At 40.2% G+C, this 18,797-nt stretch overlaps 1 protein-coding gene across 2 annotated transcripts in view; it reads left to right on the top strand.

Annotated features, from left to right (window-relative positions):
• Window positions 1-275: 275 nt before the first annotated feature.
• Window positions 276-18,797, top strand: part of pde5ab (phosphodiesterase 5A, cGMP-specific, b) — a 63,374-nt gene continuing 44,852 nt past the window's right edge. For both annotated transcript variants that reach the window (XM_042337424.1, XM_042337433.1), the window contains exon 1: window positions 276-734. In XM_042337424.1, the coding sequence (XP_042193358.1) occupies window positions 616-734 (119 nt within the window). In that variant the 5' untranslated portion in view covers window positions 276-615. The remainder of the gene's footprint in view (window positions 735-18,797) is intronic.

Below are 18,797 nucleotides of genomic sequence, written 5' to 3' on the forward strand. Positions count from 1 at the left end.
TGCTGTGTTGGGCTGTGCTGGGCTGGGCTGGGCTGTGGCTGGGCTGGGCTGGCTGGGCTGGGCTGGGCTGTGCTGTGCTGTGCTGGGCTGGGCTGTGTTGGGCTGTGCTGTGCTGGGCTGTGCTGGGCTGTGCTGGGCTGGGCTGTGCTGTGCTGGGCTGGGCTGGGCTGGGCTGGGCTGGGCTGGGCTGTGCTGTGCTGTGCTGGGCTGGGCTGTGTTGGGCTGTGCTGTGTTGGGCTGTGCTGGGCTGGGCTGGGCTGGGCTGGGCTGTGCTGGGCTGGGCTGTGCTGTGCTGGGCTGTGCTGGGCTGTCCTCTGCCGCTGGTGGCTTTGCCCTCTTCCGCGTCTCTCTTCGCTGCGCTGGGACTCGGGGGAGAGAGTACATTAACAACAAACACATGTCTGCACCGGAGCAGCGGAGACCGTCACAGCCGCTCTGAACAGAGAGAGGGGAGTGAGTGAGTGAGTGACAGCCCCGGGAAGATCGAGAGGAGAGTGACAGCCCTGTGGGGACTGACACACACACACACACACAGCCCAGAGCAGAGCAGAGCAGAGACTCCGAGCTCAGTGCGAGCAGCAAAGCGCAGAGGCAGCAGCTGCTGCCACCAGGACCATGGCTACTGCCACCAGGACCATGGCTCCTGCCAGCCCCGGGGAGTGCGAGGCTATGGAGGCTTGGCTTGATGATCACTTAGACTTTGCACATTCATACTTCATCCGGAAAGCCACCAGGTAAGGCAGTGACCAGGGGGGGGGGGACATGCATTGGAAATTAAACACTGTGCACAAACCAGGGCTCTCCCCTCTCTCTCTCCCCCCACACTCTCCCCACATCATTGGCAGATGGTCTGTTGTCAATGTATTTAAAAGCAATGAATCGCCGGGAGGCTGTGGGGGTGGGGGGGGGGAGGGGGGGGGTGGGGGGTGGGGGGGGGGAGTGATTGACATCTCGATGTGGTGTGGACCACACGTCTGGAAAGTTGACATCGGGTTTTGTTTTGATGCTCCAAAGAGGCGACTCGTGTCAGTCGAGGGCTGTGGTTGTGGTGGTTCAGATCCTTCATAATAGAGGAGGAGAGCCCGAGGTGTGACCGAGACTGGTTCTGCTCTCCCCTTATCCTGGGCATTGCACACAGGATCTTCAATGAGTGTCGGCTACTGAAGGCTGACGTGTGTGTGTGTGTATATATATATATCACTGCATAACACTCGAGGCTGTGAGGAATCCACGATTCCGGCTGATATTGGGAGAAATGCTCAGCCTTTCGCTATCGTGCGATATGCAGCCAACAGAATCGAAGGGAGGTTTTGCAATACGATTGCTCGCCCTGGGGGTGAGGGGTAAAGCAGCAAATCAACACAATTAAACACAAACCTCATCACACCCAACATCTGGGATCACATAAGATATAGTGCTACACTGCTGTGCTGCACAACACTGCAATGTGTACTGCACACAGCAAACAAGACAATTATGCCATGAATTCCTAATATCATCATAACAACTGTATGTCATGAATTCCTAATATAATCATAACAACTGGGACATATCAGCTCCTATACTATTCACATGGTTTCTGACAGGAAGAGATGGATTAAAAAAGAAAGGTTCAAACCACGAAAAGCGCTATATCAAATGCAAGGATTATTATTATTATTATATGTTTTGTTGTCTTTCAATTCATTTTGCTTTGGACTTTATTTTGTGTTTTTTTTAATCCTGGTTTTAAAGATCTGCTATGACCTAATAAATTCATGAAACAGGCTCGATGGGCTGAACTCCTCTTTCTCCTATGTATTTTATAAACGTTGGTTTAAAAAATATATAGCAATTGCCCAAATATTCACTTTCCACCGGCTTGAGTCGATTCATTTAAAATAGCAACGGGTTCCTCGTAATGTTAAACTGATGTTTTTGCATATAAAAATAAGATGAGGTTACTTTTATTTTCCAACCGCAGATTTTGTGCTGCAATTCATTTAACACATAATTATCTTTTAAAATTAAGTTTTACATTTCCCTTTAATTAAATAACAAAAGAGTGAATTCTAAAGGCTTTTTTTTACCCCCTGTTAATTTATTCTGATAACTATCACTATCCTCCCTTTTCAATGCTAAAGGTGTGGAAACAACATTATTGCTGGCTTTAGCTGTCACAGTTATCAGTGGGTGAGAAAAAATAATAATCATCCTAAAAAACATTTCATTTGATGTAGTACCTTTCAATTCACAGGATTTACTGTAAAGTACATTATCCCGCCCAAATCTTTCCATGTTACCCCTTCTTTCCAAGTGTTCAAATCACACCTGAAGACTTATTGCTTCAACTGTGCCTTCAGTCACTTCCTCTCTTTCCAGCTCAGCATCAAACCATGCATTCCGAGATGCTTCTGGTGTGAAGGGTGTTATATAAATGCAAATTGTTGTTTTGTAGGTGAAGATGTGGCATTTCATAATGGACTTAATGTGATATGGTAGTCATTATCACTGATGATTAAAACATCTGTTATGAAATTCCACATTTTTCAATCCCATTTTTTCATGTCATGCCATCTCTAATATGCAATGTTGATACTGTCGCAGTCATAGCAACCATCCTTATAAACAATTTAATTACTAAATTAGTGAAGAAAGGTTCATGCAACTATATGCATTCCAAGTGTAATACTAATGAATAACATATGTCATTCTGGTAAATCTGAATAATTTAAATAGAAAGCTCCAGTCAAAATCTTATATTTTTTGCCATGGATTCATAACCTTTTCAAATGTTATGATCCTTTGCTATTTTATTAAGCTTTTAGTCATTTTTAAAATCAATTCGTACCAAAATGTGCTTGTTTGTAGAAAAATATATCCTTTTAACAAATTCACAGATTATGAGAGGACGTGACCCTTCAAATCATTTGATCTCATCTTTCCAGAATATCCACCTTCTCACCCTCCCAACACAGCATCAAGCTGTGTTTTACATGAAACTACCTGCAACCACCCTTCTTAGCAACCTGTTCTAGTGGTTAATTATCCTCTTGGTGAACCAAGCACTGTTCTTCTCTTTTGTCTACACAGACAATTTGTATAGAATCACAGAATCATAGAATCGTACAGCACAAAAAGAGGCCATTTGGCCCATCGAGTTTGTGTCGGCTCTTTGAAAAGAGCAATGTAATGTCAATCCCACACCTCAGCCCTTTCCCCATAACCCTACAAACCCGTCCTCCTCAAATACCCGAACACCCGAAAAACTACTTTCATTTTTAAAAGTAGTTATCGAATCGGCCTCCACCACCCTTTCAGGCAATGCGTTCCAGATTCGAACAACTCGCTGCGTGAAAAAATTTCTTCTCACCTCCCCTCTGCTTCTTTTAGAGACTATTTTAAATCTGTGATCTCGAGTCACCGACACACCCCCCAGTGGAAACAGTTTTTCCCTTTCTAACCTATCAAATCCCCTCATGATTTTGAAGACCTCTATTATATCTCCTCGTAACCTTCTCTGCTCCAATGAGAACAATCCCAGCCTCTCCAGCCTTTCCTCATAATCATCCCTCATTCCTGGTACCATCCTCGTAAATCTCCTCTGCATTCTTTCCAATGCCTTAACATCCTTCCTACAGTGTGGTGCCCAGAACTGGGCGCAATATTCTAACTGAGGCCTAACCAGTGTTTTATATAAGTTAATCATAACCTCCTGACTCTTGTACTCTATGCCCCTATTTATAAAGCCTAGTATCCCATATGCCCTTTTTACAGCTTTATCTACCTGTCCTGCCACCTTCAAGGATTCATTTACTTGCATCCCCAGGTCTCTCTGTTCTTTTACCCCCCTTAAGATTGTATTACCAGCCTATATTGCCTCCCCTCATTCTTTCTACCAAAATGCATTACCTCGCATTTCTCCACATTGAAATTCATCTGCCATGTGTCTGCCCATTTTACCATTCTGTCTATGTCTTCCTGCAGTTGGCTACTATCCTTCTAACTGTTTTCCACACTACCTAACTTTGTGTCGTCCGCAAACTTGGAAATGGTACTTGCTATACCAAGTCCAGATCATTTATGCATATTAAGAAGAGCAGTGGTCCTAATACCGATCCCTGGGGGACGCCACTGTGCACTTCCCTTCAGTCAGAAAAGCAGCTGTTCACCACAACTCTCTGCTTTCTGTCTCCCAGCCAGTTCTGGATACCATGGGCTTCTATCTTTCTTACAAGTCTTTCATGTGGCACTTTGTCAAATGCCTTTTGAAAGTCCATATAAACTACATCAACTGCACTACCCTTATCCACCCTCTCCATTATCTCATCGAAAAATTCTATTAGATTTGTTAGACAAGATTTGCCTTTAACAAATCCGTGTTGGCTGTCCCTAATTAACCCATATTCTTCTAAGTGAAGAATTATTCTGTCCCGGATTATAGTCTCCAGGAGTTTCCCCACTACTGATGTTAGGCTTACTGGCCTGTAGTTCCCAGGTTTGTCCTTCTGTCCCTTTTTGTACAGGGGAGTCACATTGGCCACTCTCCAGTCCTCTGGCACCAACCCTGTGTCCAACGATGATTAAAAAATTGTAGCCAAAGCCTCTGCTATTTGTACCCTTGCCTCCCATAGTAACCTTGACTGCATCCCGTCCGGAACGGGCAACTTATCTACCTTCAGCCCAGTCAACCTTTTCAGTACTACCTCTATGTTTATACTTATCCTATCCATTTCCTCTACCCTCTCCTCCGATACTGCGGCATTTGGTGCATCCACTTCTTTTGTGAAGACGGATGCAAAGTACTCATTCAGTACATCACCCTCTGCCTCCACAATAAGATTTCTGCCTTGGTCCTTAATTGGCCCCACCCTACCTTTGTCTAACCTTTTTTTCTTGATATGTTTGTAAAGTATTTTAGAATTCCCTTTAATGTTACCCGCTAACTTTTTTCGTATAATCTTTTTGCCCCTCTTATTTCCTTTTTCAAACCTTTTCTGCACTTCCTATATTCTATTTGGTTGTCTCCTGTATCTTGGGTTTGACATTTGTCATACACCTCCTTTTGCTGCTTCATTCTAGATACAATTACCTTCGTCATCCAGGGAGGTTTGGATGCCCTACTTTTCCCTTTTGTGGGAATGTATTCATTCTGTCCCCGAGCTATCTCATCCTTGTAGACTTCCCACTGCTCTTCAGTTGTTTTACCTGCCAATCTTTCTTTCCAGTCCACCTTGGCTAGGTCCCTTTTTAACTCACTGAAATTTGTCCTCTTCCAGTTGAGTATCTTGTAGCCGATATTGATTTGACGTCTACAATTTACTTTTACTGATTTTTAAAGGAAATTACATTAAAAAAGTGCACTTTCAAGTCATGTGTTGCCTCAAATCTGCAAACTAACTGTGTTGTAAGATAAATTAACTTGCACTTTTGTTTGCACTGTCATCGTCACAGTTTCAATTCACAATCAGCCTGCATTTGTAAAATTGGACGAAATTCAACTTGCATTTTAGAAAAGTGTGGGAAAACTTAGTGATTTACTGGCGTAACCAGTGGCTTATTAAGGAGCAGAATTTAGTGTAGTTCCACGAATCATCCATGACCAGGTTTAAGGAACAAAAAGTCCTGCTTTTCATAACCAGCTACGAAGGCTGTAAATTTTCACATTTTTCTTTTGCCAATACTTATGCAAATAGCATGAGAGTTCTGGCACTGGAGAGTACAATGCAATGATTGAGTTGAGGTAACCTACACAGCTTGGAGCGGAATTACCACAAAGTGAATGGCTATGCTGCTTTTCATGTCAATCCAGCTTACTTGCCCTATCAGGCTCATCAATACCGCTAAGCCTGTACATTTAATGGTTTCATCCATATTCCTCAACTAAGCAAAAGTACTGTGTATGCATGTGTATACAGAGAGAGAGAGAGAGAGAGAGAGAAACCAACAGAAAGGGGAAAAAGGATAAGAGAATTTACTGCTGACTGTGTCATGAACATGAGAAATGTTGTTTGACTGGTAACACACAGTATTTATTTTCTTTGAGAAGGCTAGATAGACATTACCCATGTTTTTAAAATAATATAGCATATAGAGAAAATGTTCTTTTCCTTTTTTGGTCAGCCGGATGTATGACACATGCAGAAAGCCATCACCGGGCTTAAGAGTATCCAAACCAGACTTAAGAGTTCTTCATGTGCCACTTACACATGGAAATTTCCCTGTGCCTGGAAAGGAATGGAGGGATGCATTCTGCTTACCTAATTCCAGAGAGTATTAGGCACAGATTGTCCAGTTAGGACCACCCTATCCATTAGGACTTTGGCTTGCGGGGTTAATAGGAGATGAGAGGGAAGAATCCTTGCCTCATTGAATGGTCTGCCCAAGTCCCGCTGACAAACCAGGCTGAATGGTCTGTCATTAGCAGTGCCAAATAGAGAAAGAACAAACCAAGAGTATGATATAACCAAATTAAGCAACAATTGTGGCTTTATTTGTGGAAAAATTTCTTGACATTTAAAAGTTAGTAATGTTTAGAATAGACTGTCATTTAATGGAATAAATATTGGCACAGTTGTTAAACAGGGAAGAGGACAGATTTTCAATTCGTCATGGAACAAAATAGGGACAATGTTAGTAGATTGTCGAGTTTCAATTCTAGATATAATAATCTTCAATTCTATTTGATAATAATCAATTCTAGATATAATAATCTTCAATTCTATTTGATAATAATCAATTCTAGATATAATAATCTTCAATTCTATTTGATAATAATCAATTCTAGATATAATAATCTTCAATTCTATTTGATGAGAGCCACAGAACTATCTACAATGAGGCAAAACAGAAGTTTGTAAGCTCCAATTGGTTATTCATTCAGTCTCTGTAGACATATTTGATCAAAGTTTTGTGCTGAGGTGAAAAGCTGTGTTATAATTATAAGGCCATCTTAGAGTACAACAATATCAAAATACTTAATGTGCCACTTAAACATGGAAATTTCCCTGTGCCTGGAAAGGACTGGAGGGATGCATTCTGCTTAGGTGCAGATTGGTGAAAACCAAGGTTCGGGGATCCAGGGTGTGCGTAGAGGTACTGCTGGAGTTTAACCAGATAAAACCCCTTTGCCTTGTCTGGCAAGCTTCCTGATGCTTGTCCAGTTAGGACCACCCTACCCATCAGATCAAGACAATAGTGGTTTATGAAAGCATAAAGATTTCTCTTAAGTATTGCCCCCAAAGTAATGAGCATAGCAGAAGCACCAAAACCCTTAGTTCTACCAGTTAGATTGGTACTGGTTTAATCATGACACAAGGTCATGTATTCCAGTAATCCACTTTAGACATCTATTGATTGGAATTAATCACCTAAGGTTTTCCAAATAAAGCTAGTAATTACATGAACTGAGAGGTATCCTTCAGTCCATTGATACAAAATACCAAGCTCAAGTACAGATAGACATTCAATCTTGATAACGTGCATTCAGTGGTATATAACAATTGAGAACCATAATCCTTGGAGGAAAGATAATTCAGCAAGGTAATTCAACTGATAATTCAGTTTAAGGCAAACATTGATTTAGTAGTGGTGCATCCATCTCTGGGTGATAAACACAAAGCGATGACTTAACCACCAAAGCATGAAGTTCATTTTACTCAGTGTGCAGAAATAGGAGGAATAAGTATGATAATTTTTAAAGTGTTAAGTTTCTTCACATAGAGGGATGGCACTGCTCCAGCTGCCCATTAAAGCAGATTCAACTGGGATGTTTAAAAGGGAGATAGATACTTAGAAAGTAAGAGTATAGATTAATAGAACTGGCATGATCTAATAAACTGGTGGAACAGAAACGATGGCGTACTATCCTATGGTCATACAAAATAATCTGTTCAAATAGATCAGACATATATTTGTGGAGATAGTAAAAAAAAACTGCAAATGCTGGAAATCTGAAATAAAAATAAAAAATGCAGTAAATAGACTGCAGGTTTGATGCAAAAAGATTTTCAAAGGATCTAGGTCTGTATAGCAAGAATGAGGATTCTCTGCACCTTCATCCTTCTCCTCTTCATCAGATTCAGAAGAACATGTGGCTTTCTCCACCAGAGATTGAGTATCATAACATCTATTTTCCTTGACTGGGGCAGGTGAGGTAGAATACACTGAGGTATTGGCCATGCCTGATATTTAGTACAGAAGTACATTAAGCAATGCCAGTGCCATTGCCTGAGGCAAAGTTGACACTCTCGTCTCTGCTTTTGATAATGACCGAATAACCAGTATTTCCATACAGAGCATTAATTGTTAATGACTATTGTTCCTAAGCAGTCCGGGCCACCGGCTGGCAAGAAAGGCACTAAAGTTGTTGTTGTCAGCACCTTGGGACGTCCTCCCGATGTGAAAGGAGCATACAAATGTAATTGTTTTGTTGTTGTTGTAGTACTTTTAGGAACCCAGTATAAAGGTTAGTGGGGTTTCCACCTTTGCTGTTCAATATGTAAACCACTAACTATGTTTAATGCTGGAATCTTACCTGAACATCACAGTTTTGATCCTTGACACCTATAATTGTACTTGAGTTTGCAAGCAGCAACCAATACAATTTACATTTATATAATGCCTTCCACACTGGGAGGATGTCTTAAAGTGCTTCACAGTGCTGGGTGGGCAATCAGGCCAAGAGTGGGGCTGAGGAGGGTAGGAAGTGGAAAGGTGACTGAAAGTGGGGTCAAGGGAGTAATCCATGATGTGAGCTTTGACAGTAAGGAGGGAGTGGGTGAGTTGGTGTGCTCTGGGATAAAGTTCCAGAGAGAGGGGGTAGAATGACGGACAGTTTGATCACTGATAACAAACTATGAGCAGATACCAGACTTTAAATGGGGTTTCCACCTTTGCTATTCAATATGTAAACCACTACATAATGACTTTAAATAATAATTGTTACACTCCAACCTGCCACCAACTTGCTCTGTGCTTTCTGTTTCGAAACAAAGGAGCAGAATGAAAAGTGATTGTTTGGATCAGTAATTGAATATCTGAAAAATAAAATGAATTCAAGCCATAAGTGGACAATCCAATCATTAGGTTAACAGATCCTTTTGTTCTCTGAGTTAATTATTAGCCATTTAAGGGTGAAAAATGCAGTGTCTCATAATAATCACTTAAAAGCTGTTAATTTTCAAATACCTGCATAGCCTTGCACCATCCTATCTCTGAAATTTTCTGTGACTCTAATCCCCTAACCATTCTATTCTATTCTGGCCTGTTCCACTTTCCTGCTCCGCTCCATTATTGACCAAGCATTCAGCTTCTTTGTCCCTTCCCTCATGAACTCTTTCCTGAAATCCCTCCACCTTATCCCATACCTCTCTGTTGTATCCTGGCTGAAGGACAATCTCTTCAACTGCACTTTTGGGCACCTTCCCCCACCTGAGCTTCCCCCTACTCCATTCTTTATAAAGCTCTTAGAAACATTCTCTCAATCTGAAAGGCGGGATATAAGTGCAGATTGTTATTGTTATATCATATTTCTCACCCCATGGTTCTTAGAAGATATGATCACGATTGGTTATTGACAGCTAATTAATCCCTCCCAGAAACTTTCACCTTTAAAGGTATCGATTTATAGTCAAAATAATCAATTTTTGTTCTGTTCTCTACTTGTGCAGTTTTAGTTGTATTTTCTTGTGATATTAAAATTATACATTGGTAAAAGTGACTCCCTGTAATGCATTGCTGAGGGACCAAAATATTTACGCCCACATCTGCCTGATCTGTGCAAAAATATTCCTTTGGTGTGTTTGTTGAAAAAAATGTGCTTATCTTCAAATGGAGGACACTTTAACAAATCATCAGCTGAACAAAACAGTTTGCCAAAGGAAACCTTCAAGATGAGGAATAATAGAGAATCTATTTCCTTGGAGATCCTTGTATATTATTGCTTTGAAGGCTGCTTAGTCAGCGTGCAATACGTGAGAAGAATATTATTTGTCATAGCAGACACTACAATTTTTAGGGGAGTTGGTTCAATGATACATTATGTGCGTGGGTGTTCCTGAAGATAGACAAAGTGACTTCGTGCTTTTTGAGTGCAGCGTGTTTTTGAGCTAAACACCTAAGGCCTGAAATTTCTTTTGCTCATTAAAAACAAATGTGAAGCCCATTTAACAAACTAATGAGAATGAAATTGAGTTCATCCCATTTCATAATGGAATTTATATTAAAAAAAACCTGCATTTAGAATTTAGGTCAAAGTGCTTCACAGGATTTACTGTAAAGTATAGTGACTATTTGTAGGCGAAGGCAGCAGCCAATATGTGCAGAGCAATGTCCCACAGACTGCTGCAAAGTGAATGACCAATTTTATCTGGGGAATTGCTGACCAGGACACTGATAGAAACTCCCTTCTCGTTTCATGTAGTGTCATGGGATGTTTTATATTCCTCTATTCCTCTGGTTTAATGTTTCATTCAAAGGGCGGCACCTCTGACAATGCAGTGGCCCCCTGTCCGCACTGCATTGGAGTGTCAACCTAGAATGTGTGAGTTCAAAGTCCTGATGTGGGGCTTGAACACACAACCTTGTGACTCACAGGCACGAGTGCTACCAACTGAGCCAGCCTGACACATTACTGATGACAGAAAATTAGCATATAATGGGAAGATAATGACAATGTTAAGTATGTTAGACTGTTAAAGTACCTTAATGATCCAATGTAGACATAATGCAGAACATCCATGAATATAGGTGCGAAGTGCGGAATTTCTGATGATAATGTTAACAGAAAGGAAAGTATTCAGATGAGGCCCTGCAAATCTTTGTGGACACAGTGATGGTTGAGTTCTGTACATTTTTAGGGGAGGGGAAAGCAACACCCAGGATATAGACATGAAGTCAACAACAATGGCACTGAAAACAAGGTAACAGGAAGCTGTAAATAGAGGCTCCTAACAGAAATGGGTCATTCAACCCACAGTACCACTCTGTCAGAGTGGGTTAGTCTATGTGGTACCGTGTATTGGTTTTCTGCAGGGTAGAGAGGTTATGCAATGGTGTTAGAAGCCAGAATCTCATCAAGTGGTCCATCTCTTCCCGAAGCCCTCTGTCCTTCAGTTTCTATCAAATGTGTGACAGTTGTTGCCAGCAGAATAATTGAATCGTGAAATTCTCTGGGAACCGTGCTTCGATGTGTATAATATCCCTCCATTGGTTCCAGACGATCTGTGAACCTCTGAAGTCTTTGTGCTCCAAGATCTCCTTCCTCTAAAAATTGGTTGTACCCAGAGTTCTGATACTCCCACATCGCCATGTATGGCTTATTTGTTTCTTAGTTTAGCGAAATAAGATTAGTCTATAACGGGGGTGGAGAGGTGGGTTGGTTCAAATTATGTTTCAATCATTTGTTTTTAATTCACGTTAACAATCATGACCTGATGAAGTTCGGCCAGATAAAAATTGGTCTTGTGTTTACTGGCAAAAAATATTATTTTGTTTCAGCCCATTCTGTCTGGATTCTGTTCCCAGTAATTGTGCACACAATACATCTGAGCTAGGTGTTACTTTTAATAATTAGCACTTCCTGCTCCACAGTGAAAAAATCACTTGGACTTTGCATAAGAAAATGTTTGCATACTGCTGGAGTGTCAAGTGACTAGGTTCGTTCAGCAACAGTGCTTGTTTTGTTGGTGAAAGTGGAAGTAAATTTGCAACTGGATACAAAGGGAATAGTTAAATAATATCTTCAGTCTGATCTAGTCTGCAAATGAGTTAGCTGACTACACCATGGGAAGCAGTTTGGGTGTTAGAATTGGCTTTGCTGCCCTCCTATGTTAAGGAGTAGGAGAATTTTCGTAAGAACATAAGAAATGCTGGATGAAAAAGACCAAGGTCCATCTAGTTCGCCTTCCACCTTCCTGGCATTCGCATGCATATATGTCCCAAACTACCTATGTACCATATCCTATAATGTTATTTCCTAAAAGAAAACTATCTAATCTGTGTTTGAAAGAATTGAATTCCTGCTTCACCCATCTCCCTAAGGAGCCTGTTCCACAGGTTCACTATTCACTCACTGAAATAGTGTTTGCGTAGATCCGTTCTGAATTTAGCCCCCTTCAATCACAGACCGTGTCCTCTGGTTCTACTATTTTGGATAAGTTGAAACAGCCTGTCATATTGTCTAGCCCCTTTAGAATCTTAATGGAGTCCTGTAGCTCAGTGGTTAGACCACTCGCTTTGCAAGCGAGAGACCTGAGTTCAATTCCAGGCAGAGGGCGAAACCTTAGACAAGTTTCCTTACTCCACACGCCTAATAATAATACCTCCAAAGCAAAAAACAATAATAAATTGGTCATTTTCAATCTACGACTGTTTGTAGGAATCATTTATAAAAATTTTAAACAAAAGAGGTCCCAAAACAGATCCTTGTGGAACTCTACTGGTAACATTTTTCCAATCTGATGACATTTCCTGTCATCAGATTGGCTGCCGCCTTCGCCCACAAATATACAGTCAATTCACTTTACAGTATATTCTGTGAAGCGCTTTGAGACATCTAGAAGACGTGAAAAGCACTATATCAAATGCAAGGATTATTATTATATATTATTATTATAATGACAGCGATTATGTCACCTCTCAATCTTTTCTTTTCCAGTGTGAACAAGCCCAATTTACTTAGTTGCTCCTCATAGTCCGGCCCTTCCATTCCCTCAATCATTTTGGTTGCCCTCTTCTGTATCTTCTCGATTTCTCCAATATCCTTTTTGTACTACGGCGACCAGAACTGTACACAGTACTCTAAGTATGGTCTCACCAATGATTTATACAGTGGCAGTATTACCCCACTATTTCGTCTTGCTATTGATCTTTTGATACATACCAAAATCTGGTTTGCTTTACTCACTAACACAGAGCATTGCTGGGAGAGCTTCAATTTATTGTCAATCAGGTCCCCTAGGCGCTTTTCATTTTCCTTACATATTATTTTCCTTCCATTCAAATAATAGTCCCTTCCAGGACTTTTTGTCCCCATGTGAAGTACTTTACATTTCTTCACATTGAATTTCATCTGCCACCGATCTGCCCAATTCCCAAGTATGTTCAAATCCTCCTGTAACCTATCTTGTTCAGCTTCGCAATCTCACCTTCATTAGCTTGGTGTCATCTGCAAGCTTAGCAATTGTGCTTGCGACTCCTAATTCCAAATCATTTATAAAAATTTAAACAAAAGAGGTCCCAAAACAGATCCTTGTGGAACTCTACTGGTAACATTTTTCCAATCTGATGACATTTCCTGTACCACCACTGTCTGGGTTCTTCTGGTCAACCAATTGCGTATCCATTATAATATACCTCCACTGATTCCCGCTTTCTTTACTTCCAGTACCAGCTTCTCAAGAGGAACTGTATCAAAGGCCTTGCTGAAATCCAGATATACAACATCCACAACCTTACCCCTATCAAGCTCCCTTGTCACACCGTCAATAAAACCAGTAAATTAGATTGGCAAAACCTTCTCTTCATGAATCCATATTGGCTATCACTTATGATTTTATTACTGTCCAGATGCTCCATGCGTTCACCCACAAAATACAGTCAATCTAATTTACTATATATCCTGCATAACGGTTTGAGACGTCTCAACAACATGATAAGATGATATATGAAATGCAAGGTTATTATTAATGTATTATAGAATGAAACTGTTTACTTACAGGCTGACACCTAGTGGTGAAGATTTGATAATATCCTTGCATTTGCTATAGCATCAAAAACATTGAATCATCTCAAACCACTTCTCAGGTTATTGCTGTAAAGTGTAGTGACTGTGTGTCTGTATGAACATGCAACAGCCAATTTGTGCACAGCAATGTTCCACAAATTGTGTTATTTTGTATTTGATATACCAATATTATAATGTTTTGTTTGGATTGTACAATGCAATATGTGATGGAGCATCAATCCTTCATCTGGGCAGAATATCCTCTGAAGGCTTCCAAAGGACCAATGAAGTAAAGCAACAGTACTAAGAGTGGCACACAGTTTGATGGATTATAATAATAATAACCTATGATCTTTTGTATTCCACTGAGGATACCATGACAGTCCTTTAAATCAAACTGCATTGTCTCAGTTCTTCAATGCAACTCAAGACCTGGTCTGATTTGAAATGTAAAACTAATTTGCATCTAAACTGAGTGCGACTGTAGGGACAGTGTGGCTGTCAGAGTGGCAGTCCAAAAGAGGGAAATCTATTATTTTAAAATATTGATGATAATTTTTAGTGTCAGAGCACAAATCCTAGATTGTCATACCTTTGTAGCAGACAAATGCTGCACTAGTGTGACAGGCTGCAGCTGGGGATTCGAGTGTCACAATGGAAAGATCAATCTTATTTGTATATATTATATTTACATGCATATTTAATATCCACACATCTACATATAATATATACATACAAATGCAACGCCCACACATGCAGCTTGTATTTTTATCTTTCCCTTCCTGAATTTGTAACCAGAGTGGAGTGCTCTGGTAGCTAATGTCTGCACAGTCACTGTCCGCAACCACAGGTCCCAAGTATCCCATAAATATTATGAAAAATTATGAAAATATTATTAAAACATTATGAAAAATTACCCTGGAAGTTTTTTAAAGATAATTTATTCTTAATGGTCCCATTATTGCTATAAATGTTATGCAGTCACCTGAAGCTGTAGAATAGATTACCACCTTAAGCACTCATTACCGTCTGTTTTCTGCCTTTCTGTAACATTATTTTCATGTCCTTTTCTTCAGATTTTGTTGAAAACGTAACTTAATTATTCAAACCTGTTAATATTTCTATCTCCCATATAAAATCCTCACCTTTATTTCTCTCTTTATTTTGATTCTCTTTGTTATTCATACATTATGAATATTTAATGAATGTTAGGCATCACAGTTAATTCATTTCAATAACTTAATGAATTAAGTACATGTTTAGCCACTATGGGGTGCAAATTGCAATGTTTAACACCAAGGGCACCAATTAACATATGCATTGAATTTATCGATCTTATAATATTTAACACTGGTTAACACTGGTTGCCGGGTGTGCTGAAGGCAGACAATCCCTTTCCATGACATTAGTTGTAATGAGAGGTTGGAAGCACAATACATTGACCCTCTGGCTTGCGGATCTCAGCCATGTACTGGTCAGTTTGAGGGATACTAGATTAATCCAATTAATTCAAAACTCCACCCCCCTGATACTCACCTGCACGAACCTCCACTGGCTCTCAATCACTGAACGGATCAACTTCAAATCCTCTCACTTTTCAAATCACTTAATTCCCTCACATCTCCCTACCTATCTGACCTGCTTACCCCCCACTCCACCACCCGCTGCCTCTGCTCGGTTGGCTCCGGCCTCCTATTTGTCCCTCGTGCTCTCCATTCCATCATCAGCGGCCGTGCCTTCAGCCACTACGCCTCGAAAGTCTGGAATTCTCTCCCTCAATCCCTTCAGCTTGCCCCTTCCCTCCCTACCTTCAAATCCCACCTAGAGACCTTCCGTTTTGGTCGTGCTTACGGTCACCTCCCCCTCCCTCTCCCCTTGGCTCGTTTTCAGACTCCACCACTGTGAAGTGAACTGGGATGCTACCTCGTGTGAAAGGCACTATATAAATGCAAGTTACAGTTGTTAATTCTAATCCTTTTTTTCTTAGCTCAGCCACCATCCTCCTAACAAGTCAGTCTGCTGTCATAATGCACATATTAATTAACAAATCAGAACATTGCAATATTCTTCCTATTATGTGAATGGATAATGATTGTCCTTCAGCATGCTTCATTATTGCAGGCTTCAGAATATTTAACATTTCATAAAATGTTTGCTGTAACTTATACTTTATTGTTCCAGAACTCCCCTATTTTTACTCCATGCTTTTTAACCCTAACCCTAAGTTGCAGGAGCAGGTTTTCCCCTCCTAACACTGAGAAAGCTGGAGCAATGTTAGCCTTCCTATACAATCCTGCCTGGCTCCCACGATATTCTGCACAAACTCGGATTAGCAAACTGCAGCTCTATCCACTATAGTGATATTTTACTAAGAAGGATGTTGAATGCCTTTGTTGCTTTTGATCCTTCAGTCTCTCCAAAATTGAACTAAAATAAGTGGGCTGAAATTAAACGAGAGATTGTAGAATTCTTGCAAATGTTTCACACAGATTCCTCACTAGAAGTTGCAGTGACAGATATTCTGTCTCCTGCACGGTGACCCTTTTGATTTGATGGGGATTTTTTGAATAAATTCTCATTTTCTTTTATGCTTGGTTGTTTTTTGTACATGTTAGATATTACATAGGTAATTCGGAACGAATGTGCATGCGACCACCAGAAAACTGGAAGGCGAACTAGATGGATCTTTTTTCCATCCAGCATTTCTTATGTTCATATATTTTTATGTTAGACTGGCAAGCAAATATGAAGCTGCCTTTTGTTTGGCTTGCACTGTGCCCACATTCTGTCATCTTCAGTATAGCTTTTACAGTCTGATGGATGAACTGCAGTGTGTTGGCACAATTTTATATGCTTTCATGTAAATGTAAAACAAAACCAACTAGTGGAAGTCTGGAACAAAATAGTGCTATTTCACTGACTGTGACTTAACAGTTTCTGTAAATCTTTTCTTAAAATGATGAATATTTATTTACCTTCCAGCACATTATGATTACTCTGGGCTGTAGGTTTTATAATCAGAAATATGGAGCAGCCCTTTCTTGTTGTCTTGAACCTTATTCACCTCCTCAGTCAGTGCCACCTGACCCTGAATTGCTGTAATTATGCTTTGCACAGCAGTTCATGCCTGGGGGCACTCACATGCACGGAACTGAGTAAACTGCTCAAGTGTCTCACTTTGTCAGCACAAAAGAGATTGAAGCGGTCTTTGTCATCAGCCTTTGCTTGTTATAATTGGACCCCAGAACAGGTAAGAATGCATTATTTTCATCAGTTACAATTACAATGAAAGGACTTTATTAGGCTCAGTCCTTTCCTGTAATAATAAGCCTTGCATAATTATAGCACCTTTTAAGTCAGCAGGACATCTCAAAGCACTTCACGGGGATATACTGTAAAGTGCAGTGACTGTGTATTTTGTAGGTGAATGTGGCAGCTAATTTTCTCACAGCAATGTCCCACAAACAGCCTCTTTTTGAATTGTGCCATGGAATATTTAAGATCCATCTGAAAAGGCTGAAGGGCCCTCAATGTAACATCTCATCCAAAGAATGGCATTTCATACAATGCCTTATTTGTTGTCAAAATGTCTCAAAGCACTTCACAGGCTTTCTGTGATGTGTAGTGAGTGTGCGCAACTACACATTCGGCTGATATTTATGGAGTTTCACAATGAGTTCATTGTACGATCTTTTGTTCCATGAATTCCACTGTCTCCACATTAGCAGTCTGCTTGTTTGTTGAATCACCTGAAGGAAAGTTCAGCAACACATTTGATTCAACTCTGAAAGGTAGCTGCACAGAACTCCATTATATTCCCTCCATTCATTAAGCCAGTTACTGATACCACATCTCATTCAATATCAACATCAGATGAATTATCCTGTTTCTCTAGAGTATTTCATCTCAATCTGGATTTCCCCCATAATCTTTTATTTTATTCAAATTCAGTTTACATTGATGGGATGAAAATCTCCTCACCCTCCCAATTAAAAGGATTCAATGGGATCTAATGTGTGGCAAAGATTGTGACAATTAGTGTCAGATTGGCTCAGTTGGTAGCATTTTCGGACTGTTGCTTTCAGTCAGAAGGTTACGGCATCAAGCTACATAGAGTAAAATTAGACTCAAGTGGTTGCACAAACTGGGTTAATTTACACTTCATAAAAGGAGAAATAATGTAGTTTGCAAAGCTTGAACCATCATCAGTAGTTGCAATAAAAATATTTAAATTATCTGTGGTCTGTTATGAAAGCTCCTTTCTCTAGTGGGAGCAGCTGGTTACACAGCAACACATAAACATGTGCTTGTTGGACTGAGCTTCTGTCAGTACCAGAGGCTAGTGTTTTGTTTCCTTTGTCTTTACTATTCATATGATGCTCTTGAATATTACTGTGGAATGAAAATCTGATTTATTGTTTTACTGGTGTCATTGGATTATATGCTGGAGTATGGCAGTGTGTGAGAACAAGACTTTGTTTGCCTTCTTGTTTTCCTTTCAATTGCATTTCCAATGCAAATGTAGCATTCCCCTCTTTCATTCACCCACCCTTCCCCTTGCTCTCCCTTGATTGAATAGTTTGCCAACACTAAGAATTTCAGAGGAGCCACTTGGATAGATAATAATCCTTGCATTTGATATAGCACTTTAACAGGTTTTTGGGACATCTCAAACTGCTTCACAGGATATAATATAAAGCGGATTGACTTTATGGATGAGATACAGGAGGGCAGATTGTCTCTGTGGAAGTAGATCCCACTGCTTTTGGGGGATTGGGAAAGGGGGGGGGGGAGTGATGAAAGAGAAACTGGGGACAAGAAGAAAAAGTAACATTGTGGAGTTAAATTCCATAACACATTTGGTGTGATAATAATCACAAATTTTTACCCCTTATCTACAAAAGGAAATTTTCTTTCACTATGTATCACCAGCTTATCACCCACAAATTACACACAGTTACCCCATTTTACACTATATCCTGTGAAGCACTTTGAGATGGTGTGATAAGGTGCTGTATCAAATACAAGGATTATTATTATAGATTTAGTGCATGATCCTGAGGTTTTGTGCTGAAACAGGGAGCCTGGAGCT

This window comes from Callorhinchus milii, unplaced genomic scaffold, assembly GCF_018977255.1.
Source record: "Callorhinchus milii isolate IMCB2004 unplaced genomic scaffold, IMCB_Cmil_1.0 Scaffold1, whole genome shotgun sequence".
Lineage (NCBI taxonomy): Eukaryota > Metazoa > Chordata > Chondrichthyes > Chimaeriformes > Callorhinchidae > Callorhinchus > Callorhinchus milii.